At 36.2% G+C, this 19,723-nt stretch overlaps 1 protein-coding gene across 3 annotated transcripts in view; it reads left to right on the forward strand.

The window, feature by feature from the left end:
• The window catches only part of LRBA (LPS responsive beige-like anchor protein), a 410,805-nt gene that overhangs the window by 254,038 nt on the left and 137,044 nt on the right, over window positions 1-19,723 (forward strand). For all 3 annotated transcript variants that reach the window (XM_017820154.1, XM_017820156.1, XM_017820155.1), the window contains exons 40-41: window positions 17,124-17,241; window positions 18,736-18,838. In XM_017820154.1, coding sequence (XP_017675643.1) covers window positions 17,124-17,241; window positions 18,736-18,838 — 221 coding nt within the window. The remainder of the gene's footprint in view (window positions 1-17,123; window positions 17,242-18,735; window positions 18,839-19,723) is intronic.

A 19,723-nucleotide genomic window follows, 5' to 3' on the forward strand; every position in this document is an offset into this window, starting at 1 on the left:
GGGTGCCCCATTCCTAAAGGTGTTCAAGGGGAGGTTGGACGGGGCCCTCAGCAACCTGATCTCGTGGGTGACATCCTTGCCAACTGTGGGGTTGGAAGTAAATGATCTTTAATCACAGAATTACAGAATCATTTAGGTTGGAAGAGACCTCCAAGATCATCGAGTCCAACCTTTGACCAATCCCCACCTTCTCAACTAGCACCAAGTGCCACATCCATGAAGGTCCCTTCCAACCAAAGGCGTTCAGTGATTTACCTGATGAGTCAAGTTAGGGAACTGACCTGACAGGAAGCTACCCTTTCTTCCCTGGACTTTTACAAGGGCAATTCCCTGAGCCAACTACCTCTGGGTCCGTGGGACCATTAGTGACAGGAGAAAGAAGGCAGTAGAACCATACAGTTTGGAGCAGGCCAGACCATCCTAGTGGCTGCCAGCTGCTGTGGAGCCATAGCCATAAACTCCAACCTTAGTCAAATATTGACTGGTGAATTAGGATTTTAATCGAGATCCCTTAAATTGATTGGAAACACATGGTTGTGATAAGAAACATGGAAGTGGAGAGTTCAACCTTTTCAGACTTACTTTGTTATCAAGAACACTGTCCTTGGAGGAGAAAGTGTCTGGTGTAAAAATAGTGTAAGGATATAGCAGTTGAGTATTGTCAACTGCCACTGATTTCTGCTGTTGTTTTAATGTAATATTTTCATGTGTTTTGTTAAAAATACGCATATCTATATCTTATTTTGGGAATGAGCCTAATTACTCTTTTGGCAGTTTGACATCCTTCTGTATATGTTGGATGCAACATCATTTACAGTGTCTCTGGATTGCTTTTCAAACACAGCCAAAGATTCCCACTCCAGGGAATATAAGTGCACTGATGTCTGAAGTTGTGTGTTCTTATGTAGAAGTCAGTTGTTACTTCTAACTTTATGCTGAAATGTTAAAGCTGCTCCATCCCATGTTCCTGGGCAAAAGTTGTGGCTTCTACTATTTCCCACCCTGCTCCTTGTAGTGCTTATAGGATAAATAATCAGATATTACAGGTACGACACTTTCCCTTTGAGAAAGGGAAGTCATGAATGTTAAATTGTTACTGACTGCATGTTAACATCCAGAACTTAATTCTTTTAACCCTAGTGAAGAGTTATATGATCTGTGTGGCTGCAGGTACAGCAGTGCTTTTTAGAAACTGCTATTACATGTAAAAACTTTTCCATTATATCTTTGTATCTCTTGCGTTTAAGCTACCCAGTGCAGAAGTGCTTTTCCCTCCTTGTAGAAAGTGTTCTGGACAGATAATACTTGGAAAGTAAGAGTTAGCTTTTACTTTTTTAAAATTATGGCTTTTTTGCTTTTACTTTTTTAAAATGATGGCTTTTTTTTTTTTACTTTCAGATTTTAATTTTTAGTTATTTTCAGGTTTTATGTTCCTGTCTTCTGGACCCTCCTTGGCCCTGCACTTTGAACCTAGACATAACTAGTTAGTACTGCTAGAAAATTCTTACAAGAGCCCTTATTAAAGGATTTAAAAGAAGTACGTAAAATACTAGATAGGTTCATTTCTTTTCTTGGCCTGTGATTTTTACTTCTTAGCATTATGGAGTTGAGAAATCAGCATAAGAGCATTATTATTCATTTAAAAACTAGAGTGGGATTTTTTTCTATTTGCTTTCAAAGAGATTCCAGTGTTAATTTTCTGAACTGTTTGCAAAGCTGTGTAATGTTTTGATTTATTTTGTTTGGTTTATATTGTATTTTTGCCAAGTGGCATTGTTCATAAAATGCAAAATCATACAGGGTAACGTCTTTGTAAATTCTCTTGGCACACTCAATCCAAATTACTTTAAACAACTCTGTCTGATTGCTATTTTCAAAAAGAACTGAATGATCACTAAACTGAATTCCAACAATATACACAGGTTTGCTGGAAAGAAGAGTACATAAAGCATATACTTACATTTCTTTCATAATAAATAGTTTTCCTATACAATTTGCAAATAGTGATTATAATTTCATGTTAATCAGATGCAGGAAAATGTGCTGAAGGGATAGTGCTTTGCTGCTTTTGTCACAGTTTGATCAAACTGATTTTGTCAGCACTGGAGCATAACCCTTGCCACATCAGTTTGAGTGCTCATTAGGCAGCCGATTTGTCTGAATCCTCATTAAATTGATTAACTCATTTACTTATGGATGATGACATGTTATGTGGTACAGGAATGGTGGTTAGAGACTGGAATCAAGACTCATGTTGACTTGCTTAGTATTCAGTTGTTCATTTATTTCTGCAATAAATTGCTTCATTCAAGGACTGCACCAACAGTGATTTACATTTTGCAAAAGTGTGGCATCAGCTGAAGGGTTGAGCTTACATTGTGTAAACTTGCACCTTTGTCAGTAAACTACAGACAGGAATTTAGAAGCTTCTTAGGTGTATAGATGCTCTAATTCCCCATTTATTTCACTTGGGTACTAGACTTTCTCATAAGAACCTCAGAGGCTCTCTCGAACATCTGTTCTAATGTAAATTAAATAACAAAAGGGAAACAAGTAGAAAACCTCTTCAGTTACACATTCAGAAAAGGAAGATGTTATTAAGCAAGGATACTTAAAACAGTTTTCTGAAAGATAGCTTACACAAAAGTTAGCAAAATGTAAAAAAAGAAATCAGTTGATGATTTGGACGAAATTCTAAGTATGCACAGTTTAGAAATTCGTATATTTACAATTGATATGCTTCTAATATTTTAAAGTGCTACCTGAATGTGCTAACTGTGTGCAGATCATGCTGAAATTTGAGTTTTGGACACCAACTACAGTTTTGGTGTTCGTACGTGAAACTAGAAAGTTTAAGCATGCAGGTTTTAGCAAATAATAATTTTTTTTTGTCAAACTCAGTGACTCTGCAATGAGTGGATGACAAGCATAATAGCTTATTCCTGTATTTTTGAGTCGAGATTAAATGCAACTTGGGACAGCTCAAAAACAAGCGGAGTACTTCAAACTTTGTGAAGATGAAGAAACCAGAATTATTTATTTATTTGTTTGTTTTATTATTTATTTAGGTAGGAATTGAATTTGCTTATTCCAGGGCTGAATGTGTCATGAACACAAAGTGGTGTGAAGAAGCAGATGAAGCAGAATGCTTTTTGTATTACTGGGGTGCAACAAAAGCCTAGTCCTGGGCTGTGGGAGCGTAGGAGAACCATGGTTTACAAACACGGGCCAGAGATCTTCCTCTCTAAATGCAGGACCAGAAGCAACAGATAGCTCCATATTGGCTGAATTACAAGAAAATAGGGAACAATAAATTTTCCAAGACTAAAGAAGAAATTTGCAACATGAACATGAAAACAGCAGTTCTCTGTGTCAGCAAATTGTTGAAGCTTCAAGACATGGCATTAAAAGCAGTTTCTAGAGATGGTGCACAGCAGAGTTTCAAATGTTAATGAGCAGCTCCTTTTTAACACTTTTGAGAAATGGAAGAAATGGTGCATGACTGGCAACGTAACCAACCATACATAGAGACTGCTCTGACTGGAGTCATGATTTTCCTTAACCGAAGCTTTGGGAGCATTTCTTTCAGCAATAGTACTGGCTTAAGCAGTCCTCGAGTGCCATCACATCACCTTACTCCTCTCCCTTCCCCAGGTATTTCTGGAAAAATGTTTTGTGTGGTAGCTCTGAGTGGGGGCAATCAGGCTAAAACCATTCCAACCCCCTCACCCTGCATTATTTTCCTTCTCCCCACCCTAGGTTACTTTCTGTCTGACTCACAGAACTCCAGCTTTACTGCATGACTTCAAACATACTACTCTGAGAAAGGAGAGATTGAGGTAGCAGTAGGAAGTGACTGGGGATGGATAAGATGAGGTGCAACATTAGCTGGGCAGCTGCCTGCAAAAATCCTGCGGGTTGAATGGAAAGTGGTGGAGCAGGGAAGAGGAAATAGTGTTTGAATGGCTTGGGAAATAAGACAAACTTTTAATGGGCAAGAGAGTTAGAAAAAAAGGTAGACCATTGAGGGAACTGTAAAAGTGATTTTACATCTTATAAATAATTAGAGCTGTGTTTGTGCTTTGCATTAGTGTAAAAGGTAGTTATTACTTCATGTTTTTAAATCATTGAGATATATATATATAGATATATATATATAATGTAACACTAACTGTTGCACATTTTTTGGTAATAAAAATGGTTGTCTCCTCAGTTCAATCTTCTTTGAATAAAGTTAGGATTTGTGATATTCTTAGGCTTCTTGTAAGGCTAACATTAAGTTTCTGTAGAATTGAGGTGAGACAAAGCATGGGAAAATACCCTTTGGCGGTATTAGTTGCACAATATTTGTGGTTGTATTAGTTTATTTTGATATGCATTTTTACTGAGGAACCAATAGTCTTGTTTCACTGAGAAAGTGAGACCAAAGTGCAGAAAATCTTGCATCCTTTCCGTAAAAGAGATTAGTCACTGAATTAAATAGAGCTAGAATTTCACCCATCCATTAATTTTTTGGAAGAAACAGCATCAAACATGTCTTATTTGGGAACTTCTTTATACTAGGTAGGCTTCTTAGAAATGTCATTTCTTTTAGTTATACTAAAATATGCCTGTATTTGGAATGATGGGGAGAGTTTACATAAACAAACTCTGTGACTCTTATTTCAATTAGTGTTTCTGTAGAATCATTTTTAGTAGCACAGAATATTTGCTAAGTGCATATGGAACACAGATAATAGTCAAACAGGAAACTGGTGATCAGAGTTAAATTACTGGGCTCTAAATTTTTCTACATCCACCTATTTTCCCCTCTTCACTTGCTCTGACAGTTATAGACCGTTTCTCTAATAGGGCTTGCATTTGAAGATAAGCCTGCATGTAAACAAATTAACTTTTCTTAAATGGAGAGCCATTTCATCTGCAATAATGTACCAATTCATAAACTATCAGAAGCATATTTATTAAAAAAAAAAAAGATAAATGACCCATTGTATAACACTTACTATTAGGCAGACTAGATGTCCCTGTGTTCTGGGAGATAAGACTCTTGTATTATTACACCCTAATAAAATGAGTTAATGTTTTAGTATCAGAGATAAAAGGACAGTTGGATATATTTAATAACCAAACTGAGAAACACTTAATTTTAGTTGTCTGTAGCAATATAACACAAATTCCCCTGTAAAACAAATTGCACTTTTGGAATATATTTTAATGTGCATTCGACAAAGGAGAAAATGAGGTGATTGAAGTTCAATTTGTAGCATGTTATTAACCATTTCCGCTTGACTAGATGCGTAAAAGGATAATGGATGAGGGTTTTATTATTGCCTTTCTGCTAAAATGAAGTGGTGTAAAAGATAAGGTGATGAGATTAATGAACATAAGGAAAAGGCGTAATCAATCAAACTCCAACAGGGTGATGAGATGACAGGACTTAAGATTTGCAAGGATACATGTTTTAAAAAGTGAATTTTATCAACACCAACATTTTGTTTGGGTGGAATGCTAAGAAGCGAATACTTGCCAATTTTGGTTATTTTTTGGTAGGTTAAAATGCTACTGTATATTTGAAGGTTCAATAATTAATGCAACCAATTAAAGTTAAGTCTATTTTTAAATTTAAAAACCACATTAAAAAAACCCCATATAGTTACCAAATGAGCAAATACAACTTTTGTTAAGAAAGAACAATATTTCATTGATCGGTTTATCAATTTTTCATTGGTGGAACATTCTTAGATGTGTCTGGATGAATTATTTCTAGTCTGTGCTACTGCCTCAAGTTTTGCATCCAAGTAATTTCAGTAGCTCATTTTCATGCACTCGAGGAAAAGTGAGGAGTGCTTTTCTTGCCCCGTAATAAGTGCCCAAACATTAAACTCCACAAGTTTTCAACTTCTAACTTCTCAAATAGAAAGTTGATTATCTTGTAGTGATAAATCTACAGAAGTTTCTAGCTATAAATGTGTTCCTCTTTGTAGAATGGGATATTTTTTTAATTTAGATCTCAAATCTTCTTTCTTCTGACACGTCTTAAAATTACTACCTCCTTGAATATCTATATTGCTAACATGTTATGGAAAGAATTGATTAGAGGTACTTTTGATTTTTACTGATGCCAGATTCTTAAAATTACTTGTGAGTACTCCAGCTGCAGTTACTCATAGAGAAAACTCTAAAGATAGGTCTTTTATCTTAAACTAAGCTTTTTTCTTCTTTTTTTTTTTTTTTATGAAAGAACATTGAGTTCCACACCAAATCATTTAAGAACTGAAAGCATCTCTGCAAAATCAATTTTTCTCATTCCTTCAGTTTCCTGCTCTTTTGAAAAAACAGGTACCTTTTACAGACTGTGGAGCTGGCTGGGAAGGGAGCACCTATCCAGTTAGGATTTTTCCCCCACTTAAAAGATTTAAGAAGGGCTCCCACATCATTCTTTCAAATGGGGTTAATTTACTTGATAAGAGTTACCTATGAAAGTGCTGCCTTAAGTTAGTTTTGTAATATGCACAAGGAGGAGAAATTGTTGTATTTTTTCAAGGAACTTAGTTCTTGGCAGCACTTTGGGCAGTGCGGACAGGATATTGCTATGAGGTTAGGTTTGTCTAAAAAGAAGCAATTTAAAATACTTTTCCCTTTTGACTTCACAATTTATGGAAAACTGGCTGGAAACTGGGGCTTTGTGAATACTCCCACATTAGACTTGATTTTTTTTGACTATTAAGAGAACTTCCAGTTGTGCAAAACAGCATCGTGGGTTTGCAAGATAAATGCATAACACAGCCCAGATTACAATTCTTCACAAGAGCTAATATTTTCACATAGACTTACTGCCTTCTCTCCTCCTGTCATCTGCAGAATTCTTTGATAGACTTATTTTTTATTGGGCCCTCAGGAATAGCAAGTTTTAGATTTAATACCCCAGGGGGAATGGCAAGGCAAATCATATTGTTGGATCAATTGTTCAGCTATCCCCAGACTGCTGTCTGTGTATCTGTTACACTTGAATCACATTTTCAAGCCTTTCTTATCAATCATTTGGACTAGAAATGCAGTTTAATTTTCTATTGCATTTTTGAACTGAAATTAGGGTTATGTTCTTGTTCTGTTATCCTCAGAATCCTAGATTTGGTTGTAAACCTCACATTAGCTATGTCCCTGGCTTGCTTAATCTTAGAAAAAGGTCTTTGCTTGTAGGAATGCTTTAAAGCTGAATTGAAATTACTTTATTTTAGCATCTACTAAAATGAATATCAGCAGTTATTGTATAAAACCTCCTCTTCACGGGGCCTTCTGATCTTTACAAACATGGGGTTAGTTTTAATTGGATAAATTATTTCTTTGGGTGATCTTAAGAGATTCTTCCTTGCAATCACAGGCCATAGAAAAACCTTGGTCGCTTACTGGTTCTACTCAGTTCCTTTACCTGACAAACTAATCTACTTTTACAAGATTGTAAGACAAATGTAAGAATACAAGTACAGAATATGAAGTAAATTCATGTGGGTCTTCGTTAAAAAAAGTGCCTGTAGGAGATGTGTCCTTTTGTAACTAGGAACAATTCCTCTATTTTGCTGTCATATCTGTATTCCACTTCGGTTTGCAGTAAATGAACTTGCAGTGGGTGGAGAAGTGCTGGACCAGTGAAGGACTTGTTAGCAGAACTGTGCTGTCTTCTGTCCCAGCTTTTGAGAGCAAGAGGGAAAATTTCTATAACGTGAAATCCTGTACAGTCCTGGGCTATGGGGCAGGCATCCCAAATGAGGCAAATGTATGTCATTACACAGCAGCCCTTGCAGCTGCTCCAGTTTACTCAAGGGGGATTTGGTTCCTGCAGCAGTCCAGTCTCTGCAGCACAAAGGTGGCATTAAGCCATTTTTACATTCCCATCCCTTTGCAAGCGGCACCTTCTGTGCCGTATCTCTCACGAAGCGTAGCACAGAATCTTTTAATGTGAACTGCTGGATTGGCAGCTCTGGAGACTTTTCTCTTTGCCTTCAAGAGGCACATCTGTTCTTCTATGTATGGGCTTGGTTCCCATTAATGAGCTGATCAGATGGAGTCTTTCTTGATGACTGGTATTCTAGCTTCCTGCCAGATGTGTGGGGGAGTTTTTGTTTTTGTTTTGTTTCTGATGAAAGGATATGAAGGTCAGCTTACAGGTCATTGATTAAAAAAAAAAAAAAAAAGGTCTTCTTTTCTGGCACTGAAACTTATTTTTTCATTGTCCATTTGCTTTCTTCTCCTCCTCCTGCAAGATCAGATGAAAATGGCAGACACTGGGCGACTGCCAGTGTTGCAGGTGCATTAGTTCTCTTCTTTCTTGGTTGTAGTTACTGCTTCCACTTGTACGTGTTCTGACTGGAGAGACCTTTGCTGGAGACATAGAGAAGCAGCCCATGGGAGAAGTCATATCCTGAACATGGTGAAATAGGCAGGTGCAGGGCACAGCGGTGGAAATCTGACATGATTATTCTCATTTGCTGTTCAAAATAGAAATTTGAAGAGACATCTACAGCAAACATGAGCCTTATTGTTCTAAAACACGGGCTCCCTAGGGAAGTGATCACAGCATCAAGCCTGGCAGAGTTCAGAAAGTGTTTGGACAATGCTCTCAGGCACATGATGTGATTCTTGGGGATGTCCTGTGCAAGGCCAGGAGTTGGATGTCAGTGGTTCTTTTTGGTCCCTTCCAACTCAGGATATTCTGTGATTCTAAAAATATTAAATGGCTAAATACCTTTAAGAGACAGCAAAACAAAGATAGATTCTACATTGTTTTCTGTGCCCTGCTTTTGAGATGCATGCTCCTGTTTGTTACCTTTCACCATACCTAATTATACTGCTAGGGATATGAACTGCTGTGAGTCATTAGTCTGGCAATTTGCCTAGTTTTCTGATTATGTACTTCTTAGAGATCAACCATTATAGTCTGATAAAAATTATCCTCAAAGACTTTCCAGCACTAGGGATTTTATAAGAGAAGAGGGACCAACCAGAACTTTAAACTTAAAAAAACCCCCACAGCATAGTAATACCTTCTTGTAATTAAAAAAAAAAAAGAAAAAAAAAAGTCTCTGCTCAATTCCTTTTCAGAATTTCTTTGGTACTTCCATCTTTTGAACACAGCTTTTTAGGGCTTGTTTTGAAATCCTTCTTTTTTTAGTTGCAATAGTGTTACAACATCATGACATCATTTTGAGCCACTAGTAAAAATAAGATGAGCAAAGCACAACAGCATGATCTGTTCAAAATTGGAAAGGAACAAATTCCCCTGCTGTAATTTTAATTGTTACAAGTTTGTCAAATGTTAGAAGATGCTTCTGATATACAAGAAAAAAAAAATTTTTTTCTCAGAGTTATGAAAGAAGACTCAGCTTTTATGGTGTAGGAGAGAATAAGAACACAACAATTCCCACAAATCAGTTTTGATTGTCTAAAAACCAGGCTGAGTGAAAACTCAGACTGATCTCAGCTGAGTGATGAATCATAGATGATGAGGCCACATCCCTACAATTTGCTTTTTGTACTTTTCTTTCAATTGTCTTATAGAAGAAGCAAAAAGAATCCATACCCTTCATTGTGTAAAATCTTTCCAGGAAGAACCTGACCTTGAGACCCTGTACTGGAGGATTGAGACACAAAATGGCTAAAACCATTCCTTGATGGTATTCTTAAAGATTACTTTTAACTCGCTCATTTCAGAGACATGCACCCAGATGTCTTCCTCATGAACTGCAACTGAATGTGTCCTATGTTGTCTTACTTGTATTAGGAGGCTTTCTATTTGATTATATTTTCAAAATTTGGATCGTGGTCATAATTACCACCTAAAAAACATAGCTCTGTTTTTTGCTTAATGGCAATACCAAATGCTAGGTATAATAAAAACCTTCAAGGTTTAAGTTTTAAAAGAGTCTTTGGTTTATAACCTCATTTCCAATAATAAAACATTTCCGTAATGATCACAATCGGAATTTGTATTTCTTTTTTTGTGGACTCACAAGGAAGACTAATTAATTGATCAGTTTTCATAAAGTGAAAATTCGAAACATCTGAAGGTTCCTGTTCTTTGTCTTTTAGTTTTCCTGAAGGTGAGTTAAGTAATGAGATAGTAACATTTGTGCTGATACAAGGTTGTGCTGCTAGCACCAAAATAAGAGAGTTGTGAGGGTTTTTTTGAAGTGGTCTAGACACCTGCTCCTCAGCATAGATAAAATGATGGTAAATGGAGTTTCCCCACCTAGTTCTCCAAAATTCTGTCTCACGTAACGTAACAAGCATGGAATGCACCACTGCACCCTTCGTTACTACAGAGTCTTAGTACTAATAATACTTTATTTCAGCATTTTTGATGTAGATTTCACAACCAGCTTCTTTTGACAGCTTCTACACAGTGAGAAATCATTTCATGGAATTTTGCTCACTGATGTTTATTCTCTCTTCTTGAGCTTTTGCAGGCAATGTTGTTTTTGCAATGTGTACAAAATGTAATCAAAATGAGCTTTTTTAGTATTTGCACCGTGTCTGCTTAACTGATGAAATTCATTGACACATAAAATCATGAAGTTGTATGAGGTAATGCAGTTCCCAAAGACTGTTCTGAATTATTTCTATATGATTGAAAGAGTCTTATTTATTACTTATTGTCTGTATCATTTCACATACTAGATATATGCAGTCTGTGTAGGTATGAGCATCAGTGCTGTAGTAAAGGGCATAAACAGGTAACCCTGATAGAGGAAGAATTGTTGCTGTTCTTTATCATGTGTAGCAATTATAAACACTGCCATCAGTAAATTAAAGTTGTAGTAATAAACTTTGAAGTTAATGCAGGTACTGTTTTCTTGATGATCTTCGTATGATCTAAATGCTGTGCGTGGTAGGTTTGGGGTTTTTTGCAACACTGTTTTGCAAAATCGCATTGCAAGTGTATTATCAATAAAATAAAATTTACTGAGGCAACTGGAAAGAGGATGATTGGCCAGAGAGCTGCCTGTCTAAAATACCACGTCAAAAAACTTGTTCGTTGCTGTTCACCTGGCCTGATCTCAAGTTAGTGGTAGAACCTGAGGACAGACACAAAAACTGAAATAATCAGCATTTCAGAAGGTGTAAGAGGAATATTTGTAAGTTGTTACAGTTAATTTTTGATGAAAAACTGTCCCAGATGATGTAAACACCTGTCTGAGCCTTTTGTATCTACCTCTTGATGAGCAGATCCAACTAACTCTTAAATCTGAATATAACAGGCTCACTAAACCAAGACATAAGTCAGCTTCTACAAGAATCTGTGAATTCTTGCAATTCTGACTCCTTTTTGTCATAAATGAGCCTGCTGTTTTATTTTCCAAAGAAAGGAATAACTTTACACCCTTAATCTCCTAGGGCTTGGACAGTCACCAAAACCTATATTAGTTTTTTTCTTTTTGAACTTCAGCTATCTTGGCTGCATAATTTATCTTGCACACCTTTCTGTAGCAATCAGATCTTCTTGTTCTTTGGGTTGATTAAATGCTGTCTGATAGTGGTAAAGAACTCCTACTCTCTAAGAGTCAGCAGGGCTAATCAAAATAAAAAAAAATTGTTTATGAGATACTGGATCCAGTAGAAGAGAGTAAGATAGCTGGTACTAAATTTGCTAACAGATTTATTAGTCTGCATGAGGTGTTTAGAACCACACAGTCAAATCAGAAAAGTTTAGAATACAAGTTCCCCTGGCAATTTTTTTCCAAGTTACATTGTGATCATCAGGGAGAAGGTTACCTGTAGTTTGTAGAAGACCTCTTTCAGAAAATCTACATTGCATGTTTTTTTTTTACTTTGAAATATAGCTTTAGGGCAGGATAAAGGGAAAATATATAGTTGTGCATTCCTCTGTGTTAATAATCTGGGAAGTATTTTCATGTCATCCCATAGGTACTCATCTGTGGTCTGTGACAGTTTGACTTTTTTTATTTCCAAACACATGGTGTTTTTATTTGTATATTGTGTACATAGAAATTATTTCAAAACTAAATAGATCTAGAAACAAAACTAAATCCTAACTAAAGATTAAACTATTTACAGGTCCAAAGGCCTTAAGGTATTTGAGGCTAATATGAAAGGTATACTGTGAAATAGGATTTCAGTTTGTGGTAAATCTGTCTGTCCCCAGCAGCTTCAGATAAAATAATTTTATCCTTCTAGAGCACATCAATTTGCTAGTCGGTGGTTCATGTATCAAAGAGCATTCTGTGAAAATATCAATATCATTGGTTAATATAAATGAAATTAATTTTTAAAGCTGGGCTAAAGGTTGACATCTGAAAAATTGCATTACTTTGCAGAAGAGAAATTTCTGTCTTCCAGTGAAATTTCAGGTCATAAGGGCAAGTAATTTTCACAATCTTCAATGGGAACCAGTGAAATATGAACTTCATTGTCACCTAGCCCCAAAGCGATAAGATAAAATGAGCTGATACATCATTTGCTGTGGTTTTATCATCTCCTTCAGTAATTGGAAGAGAAAACATAAGAGTCCTTTACCACCCCCCTCCCCAATCCCTTCACCACCCACACCCAGGCATAAGCCATTTTGCTCTGATCGATACAAAGGTCACAGAGTATTTATTTATTTATTTAAATTTTTTATGCTGGGTAAAACTGTCTAGTGGAACATTAAAGTAATGAATATGTTTAATTGAGTTTGTCACCCATGAAAATGCTGAACAGGATTGTGTAGCAGACTGTGCATGCTCACAGGAGGGACTGGATTCCTACTGTTTGCCTGGGAATTTCAGTGACTGATTGAGTAAATATCTGTGAGATTTAAAACAAACATCTTATTTGTTGTTTCTTTGAGAAGTCTAAAATAATAAATGATAAATATTTATTTAAGAGCATGTTGGTGTTTAAGGCGATTATTAGTTCGGTTGTACTTGGACATATTTGAACAAAGGGCAGAGTAAGACCCTTTCACTGTGAATCCTGCAGGCAGGAACTAAATAGTACCTGAACAGTAGAATCCAAGGCTCCTGAGTTGCAAGGGTGAGATTATGGTGGAAATCCAGGTTCTTTGCTGAGAGGTTTTATAACCTCTGAGTGCTGTAATTCTGCCTTCCTGACAAAAATGCCCCCAAATGACAGGAAATGCTGCTAGAAGAATGTATTTATGAATTTTATCTCTCAACTACCGTCAAATTAAAATGTAAATTAAATGCTTTATTTTTTATTTGGTGCTTCATTGTTTGGGGTTTTTTCTCATTGTCTTACATCGTAACTTTTGTTTGAAATTATACAGATGTGCAACAGCTTTTTAAATAAGTTATTTAGTTTTTATTTTACTCGTAGCAGTTAAATTGGCTGGCACATTAAAGCAATATAATTATTCAATTACTGTTTCAGTTCTATAACCCATTTGCAGACTTAATTACTTCTAGCCTATTCACATTTTCAAGATCAATAGTACTTTTCTCTGAAATAAAATAAAATAAAATATACGATAGCTAATTGGCTTGCTTAAAAGGTAAAGCAAAATATTCATTTAGTCTTCAGTGAAATATTACTTTTGTAATTTAGAAGGCAGCTGTAGTGATGGTATCTTTTAACTATTGCATGAAATCTTTTACAATAGACATTGTTTATGATCAGCCTTCAAGGGAGAGTTTTGAAGAAAAGGTAGGCGGTGGGGCATTTGTTTTACAAACTGTAAAATGACAGAATAGCTTCTATGGGATCATTTTAATGTGGGGAAAGTAGCTGATATATAACTGCAGATCGTGAGGAGAGGACTTTATTTATGTACGATCTTAATTTGTGATCAGCAGTGTGCTACCCGAGCTTTCATGCAGCTCTGATTTCAAAATCCCCTGCAAGTGGAAATTGAAGCTGGCTGTTCCTTACCTGCTGGTTTCTTGGGGAGTTTCTTCCAGCTGTGTAGTGTCAGGGCCTGCAGCATGAGTAGGAGCACTGATTGCAGCTTTAGACCTTCATTTCTAGTACTTGAAGTAACCAAGGGACTTCATGCAAAGGTGAAAGTAATGTTGTGTCTTTAGGAGTGTTGTCATGACATCTGTTCGTCTGGTTTTGCCAAAGTCTAATCACGGAACAGTTTGTCTGATGAGATTTTTGGAACCGTAGAGCTTTACAATTGGCTCATTTGTTTATGTGTTTTTAAATGAAATGTTAAACTATATAAATTGTCTTTAGTCCTGTAAGGTGTGTTTCTTTTGAAACAAATGAAACGTGCAGTAGATTAAACTTCAATCTGATGGGTTGAATCAACTGAAATTCTATAAATAGTTCTTCATGTGGAGGCAGTACTACTTATGCAGATTAAATTTGATTGTACACCCTCATTAATCTCTGCTCCACAAGTTGTTCCAAAACTGGTGGTGACAAAAGGCAGAAAGTAGTTGGTTTTGAACTCAACATATTGTACAATGATATGAAGAAGATAGTTGTTCCTAAATTCTGAAATAAGAGTTCTGAGTTGTGTGGCTTATGGGTGAAAACAGGCAAATGCAAAAAATAGTTTTTGACAATTGTGATTCTGATATTGGCTGTGATAACAATAATTTAAAAAAAAATTCCCTTTGCCAGAATAAAAATGCTGAATTTAATTCAAAGAGTGAGTCTGTTTCTGCAACTAGGAGGTTCTGTTACTAAAATCAGATATTTGTTAGGGAATAAAAGGTTGTATTGGATTTTCATAAGGAATACTTAGTAATGCACATGAAAGAAATGTGTTTGTCTTCTGGACCTTTCATCTGCTATAGGTGGTGTGATGAGCAGGGAGCAGGGGCAATGCTGCAGTTTCCATGGCAACTGGTTCATTGGCGGGCTAGACCTCTGTCTAGGGTGCTGTCAGTGCGCCTGGAGTTTCAGAGAACAGAGTGTCCCAAAGAAGGTCTGCTTCCACCTAATCCAGTTTTAATTGAACTCCAGAGACTTTGAAGTGAAGCTGCAGACCAGGCAGACACCACTCCAACTTGAAATGAAGGCCTTGCTCAGCCCGGCCTCAGCTGCTTCTCTTTCCTTATAACTTCTGTTAATGAGCAGTTCGGAGAATTATTATAGCGGTGGCTGGTAGTGTTTCTGCAGTGCAGTTCCAGTTTCTGCTGTAAATCCTATTATACCGAATTCTATAACTTCACACTGGCTGTACAAGGTGTACAGTGCAAACCAACTCTGCTGTTTTCGAGTCGGTGCTTTTCCTTCCAGTTTTGAGGAAGTTGCATGCAGCAAGCCTGGGGTCATGTGCAGGATTCCCACTCTCACAAAAAACTTCACAGGGTAAAAATGATAATTATTCGACTTGCTGATATTACTCAAAGTATCCACGTAGTAAGTGTTTGAATTTGCCATGCGCAGACTGATAGCGACAAGCAGGCCGTTGTATTTTAATAGTTACTACAGAAAAGCAGAGGTTATCACACTGCTGTCTGCCTCAAAAAAAAACCCCAATCATTGAAATTATAAGCTCCAATTTCAAGATCGTAAGAGGGATAAAGACCAGCAAAAGCACTAAGAGATTTTTGTACGCAAGCACTGCAACTTTGTCTCCTTTGTTACCTCTTTTGATGTCGTGCGTTTAAAGGATATTTATATGCGTGTGACAAAAACCAACCACGGTGGTTCTGAATAGCACCACAGAATTATACAAATCTGCCAATTAGTGTGGATGGGTTATGGATGTGGTATGGAAAGTGTCAGCGTGGCCCAAGTCTGTTCCCCGGTTCCAGAAATGTTTAGCAACCATTGACAATCTCTGGTCCTTTTATCACATTTCTAGAATTTTGTACCGGAATAATTATTCAGTTTTTTCCTTCTCTTTCTGTGTGTGTGTGTGCTTGGGAAAGAAGTTGACTGTGGCACTTGTATTGAGGTGAAGATGAGAGATTAAGTTAAAAAGAAAGGTGTGGGAGATGATTTGCTTTGTATGTTCTGATCATCTGTGCTATCTGCTTTTGTTTTGCCAGACTTGTTTGCTTTTAATTCACAAACGTGGTACTGTACTTTATACTGTATTGTGTAGAGCTTTTATAATGGTGCCTCTGCTTTCTTTGCTACCAAAATACAGGTTTTATTTGTGAATATATGCTACATGTGAGGCAAAATCCTCCTTTGTTAAAAATCTGTAAACAAATGATTGGTTTCATTAAAAGGCTTTGTTATGTTAAGTGCTTGAATTTCACTTTTTCTGTTTTATACACAATATATTGCTCAAGTGAAATTGTGGTAAGAGTGATGTCAACAAGGATTGCTTCTGAGTCTCTTTTTCTGTGATGGGTTTCTGTTAAGGGCTTTTGTGTTTGCTAAAATTGACAAATCTCATAATTTCATTCACTTATGGTTTGTTAATCTGAGGTAGAGAAGTGTCCAGTCTCTCTGTCCCTTAACACTTATATAATTAAGCTTTGAAATGAAAAGGAAAAAGTGATGCAACAAAGAAACAAAGTGGCTGAGGACTGAAAATGGGATTAGTTTGAATTGTGAAGGCAGACTAAGCATCTGTGTCTGTCAGATGGGATGACAGGAATTGTAACAAGTTACTTTGACAACCGCTTACTCCATAGAGAGATTATGCTGAGTTCATTTGCAGGTTTGTGTTTAACCTTAGCTGACAAAATGATACTTAACCTCTTATACAGCCAACCTTTCTGCTTCCAGAATTAATGAATGTTGCCTTAACGATAAACGTAAGGAACATTTTTTTTCTTTAAAGACATTTTTTCTTGCTTATTTGTTACAGGCCTGTTATTACAAGGCTAAAGTCAGTGCAGATACATCTAATTTTACTAGTAGTACGTTTAAGAATATGTTTTAATGCTTTGCTGAAGTGCCAAACATTTGTTTCTGAAACTGCAAAACTATTGTGGAAAATAGGCAGTTGTCTTTAAAGGGAAAAGTACAAGCAAATTTTTAAAATATTTGACATGAGTAGTTGAATTTAGGAGTACCAAAAATCCATTATAGGTTCATAGAATGATTTGAAGTTTGAGCATATTTTTATTTTGCTGCAGATTTTGCATGTAATTGATAGGATACGTATTTGTAGGTCAAAGAGTTTCCCTTTCACAAGGTATTACCTATATAGACAACATATTTAAAAAATTCTCTCTATCTCTTTCTTCTAGATTCTGGCATATACAGAAGGACTCCATGGAAAATGGCTCTTTTCAGAGATTCGAGCTATCTTTTCCCGACGTTATCTTTTGCAAAATACAGCACTGGAGATATTCATGGCAAATAGAGGTACGGTGAGTTTAGAGGGATGACAGGTGTGGATTTGGGGCCACGTGTATTCTGTTTGGATGTTTAGTCACATCTGTTTTGGTATGGATTTGTGTAGACAGAAGCAGGGCTTAGATTAAATTTCTCAGCATTTAAGTTAGTATAATTTTGTAGTTTAGTTTCTCCTTTCACTTTTTATTTTCAATGAGGAATTATGATCAAGCATGAAAACTGTGCATTAGCAGTGCCTCACTTTCATTTATATCCACATGTTTATTTGGCATTCTCTGAAAACTCCTGCTTAAGACATTCCTACCTCTGATCTGTTATGCATGAAGGATTTTTTGTGTCCCTTTGGAGGGTAATAGTTATTAGTTGTACGCACCAAAACAGCATAATGAAAGAACTTCACTACTGGATTAGACCAATGACTGATATGCCTTCATGCTTTATTTCTAGTAACAATGTCTTTTATTTAGACCCTAGTGCAACTTCAAGAAGTAAATGTGGATTTGACTTGTTTATGAATTTTTTTTCACCCTCCCTTTCTTCAGTTCGTTTTTCAGACACACAATGTGCTGTGACAAGTCACTCAAAACACAGTGCATTGAGACTTGGAGAGCTTTCTTCTACCATTTTGTCCCCCTGCATTTTATTTTAAACCAGATTATATGATGTCTTTGCAGTTTAGACTAAAATTCTTCAGATACTGTTTTTGTGCTGGTATGAAACTTTAAAAACTGTATACAAAGACACTAAAGAAAGTAAGTCTTTTAAAGTAAGTGCTTTTAAAATGTAGGACATTGTTTTGGTAATGATATGGAACACTGTCCTGAAATCGATAAATGTTTCATAGGATAACATGTTATATGCAGTCAGTATTCTAGTAAAAAGGTTTTTATCATAGCTTAAAATGGTGTCTAATCTCGAATGTGGCTGGTAAATATCAGGTGTGTATCTTGTAGAGCACTGTTGTGCATATTGTCCAACAGAATATTAGTCATATGCATAAATATTTTCCTATTTTGTAGCCTGTAGTTGTACTCTGTGAAGTCATAAATGTCCATTCGTGATACCATAATTAGATTGTTATTTACTTTTTTAGGTTGCTGCTTCACTAGTGTCATTCAAATAATTCAAACAAAATATCAAGATAATATTTTGAAGACTATGTCTAGAAAATACCTAGAAAGTAAATTAGTAAATGTGTAAATATAAACTTTATCAGTTCTAGACAGTCAATCTGTGCATATAGATTTAACTTCTATTCAGAAGGGAAAACAAATGTAAACCTCATAAGACTTGTAACAATGACACCTTCTATTGAAATTCCTGTTAGTGGTAAATAAAAGCAGTTCTGGAAATTATAAAAAAATAAATCTATAGTAACCTGAAGAAAACATGTCTAATCTTTTACCTGTTTAAAGCCAAAACTTAGGGCTAAATTTTATTGTGTGAGACAGCCTAAAATAAAAGGTGTAAAATCATGCTGTACTTCAACTCTTGTGTTCACAGTGGGTGTCATGTTCAACTTCCCTGACCAAGCAACAGTAAAAAAAGTGGTTAACTGTCTGCCTCGGGTCGGTATTGGTACTATCTTTGGACTGCCCCAGACCAGGTATTTTACAATCTGAGATAATTTTATCTGTCACTTCTAAGAGGTCTTTTTTCATCAAACCAGCCCACGTGGTTTGAAGCTTTTACCACCTACTGGTTTACAGAACATGCACATCCTCAGCCTATCACTTCTGCATGCTATTTGCAATGTGTTTGCCTAATAACAACTTTTGGATTTGAGGTTGGTTTTTTTTTTTTTTTTTTCTGTGATTTCTGTCTTTTTGGCAGTGATACTCAGTCATTTACCCTTCTAAAGGAAAAGAGGTTTCTTCGTGCTTGCCAACTCACTAAAATTTAAGGCTGGTTGTGGGACTGATTAGCTTTTATGGCAGCATTCAAATATATTAGCTTGACTTTGACATCCCTGAACCCTCTGTGGTATTTAAACATAGATGAAAATGATTTCCTCATCAGAAAGTTATTGTAGGGATGTGTAGAACAACATAAGCTGAACTGGATGCAAAGGAATGATATGCTGTGCTTGTCTTTTAGCTCTGGAGGACACTGTTCAAATTTGACATGGTGAGAAATTAGTATTCCAGCTTCAGGCTGTGTGTTTGGATCCTAAACCTGAAGGATATGATTCAGTTTGCTACATCTTTTTTAGCAGAAGATGAGAGCTTGATTACCAGCCATTCTCTGGGTGAAACACAGCAGCACAGTTTAATGTTCCCTGAGGGTAATGGGAATAGAAGTTTTTGAGGTATACCTCATCTCTAGTTGGATTGACTGCCTCTTGTATTCTAATGAATTATAAGCTGTTACAAGTAGATTAATCTCCAAATTTTTAGAATCAGCAGCAACCCTTATGGAGTATCTCAATCATGGTTTCTTTAATTTTTTATTTTTAATAGATTTCTGTACATAAAATGGGATTAAAATAGCT

This window comes from Lepidothrix coronata, unplaced genomic scaffold (genome assembly GCF_001604755.1).
Source record: "Lepidothrix coronata isolate B3197 unplaced genomic scaffold, Lepidothrix_coronata-1.0 Scaffold79, whole genome shotgun sequence".
Lineage (NCBI taxonomy): Eukaryota > Metazoa > Chordata > Aves > Passeriformes > Pipridae > Lepidothrix > Lepidothrix coronata.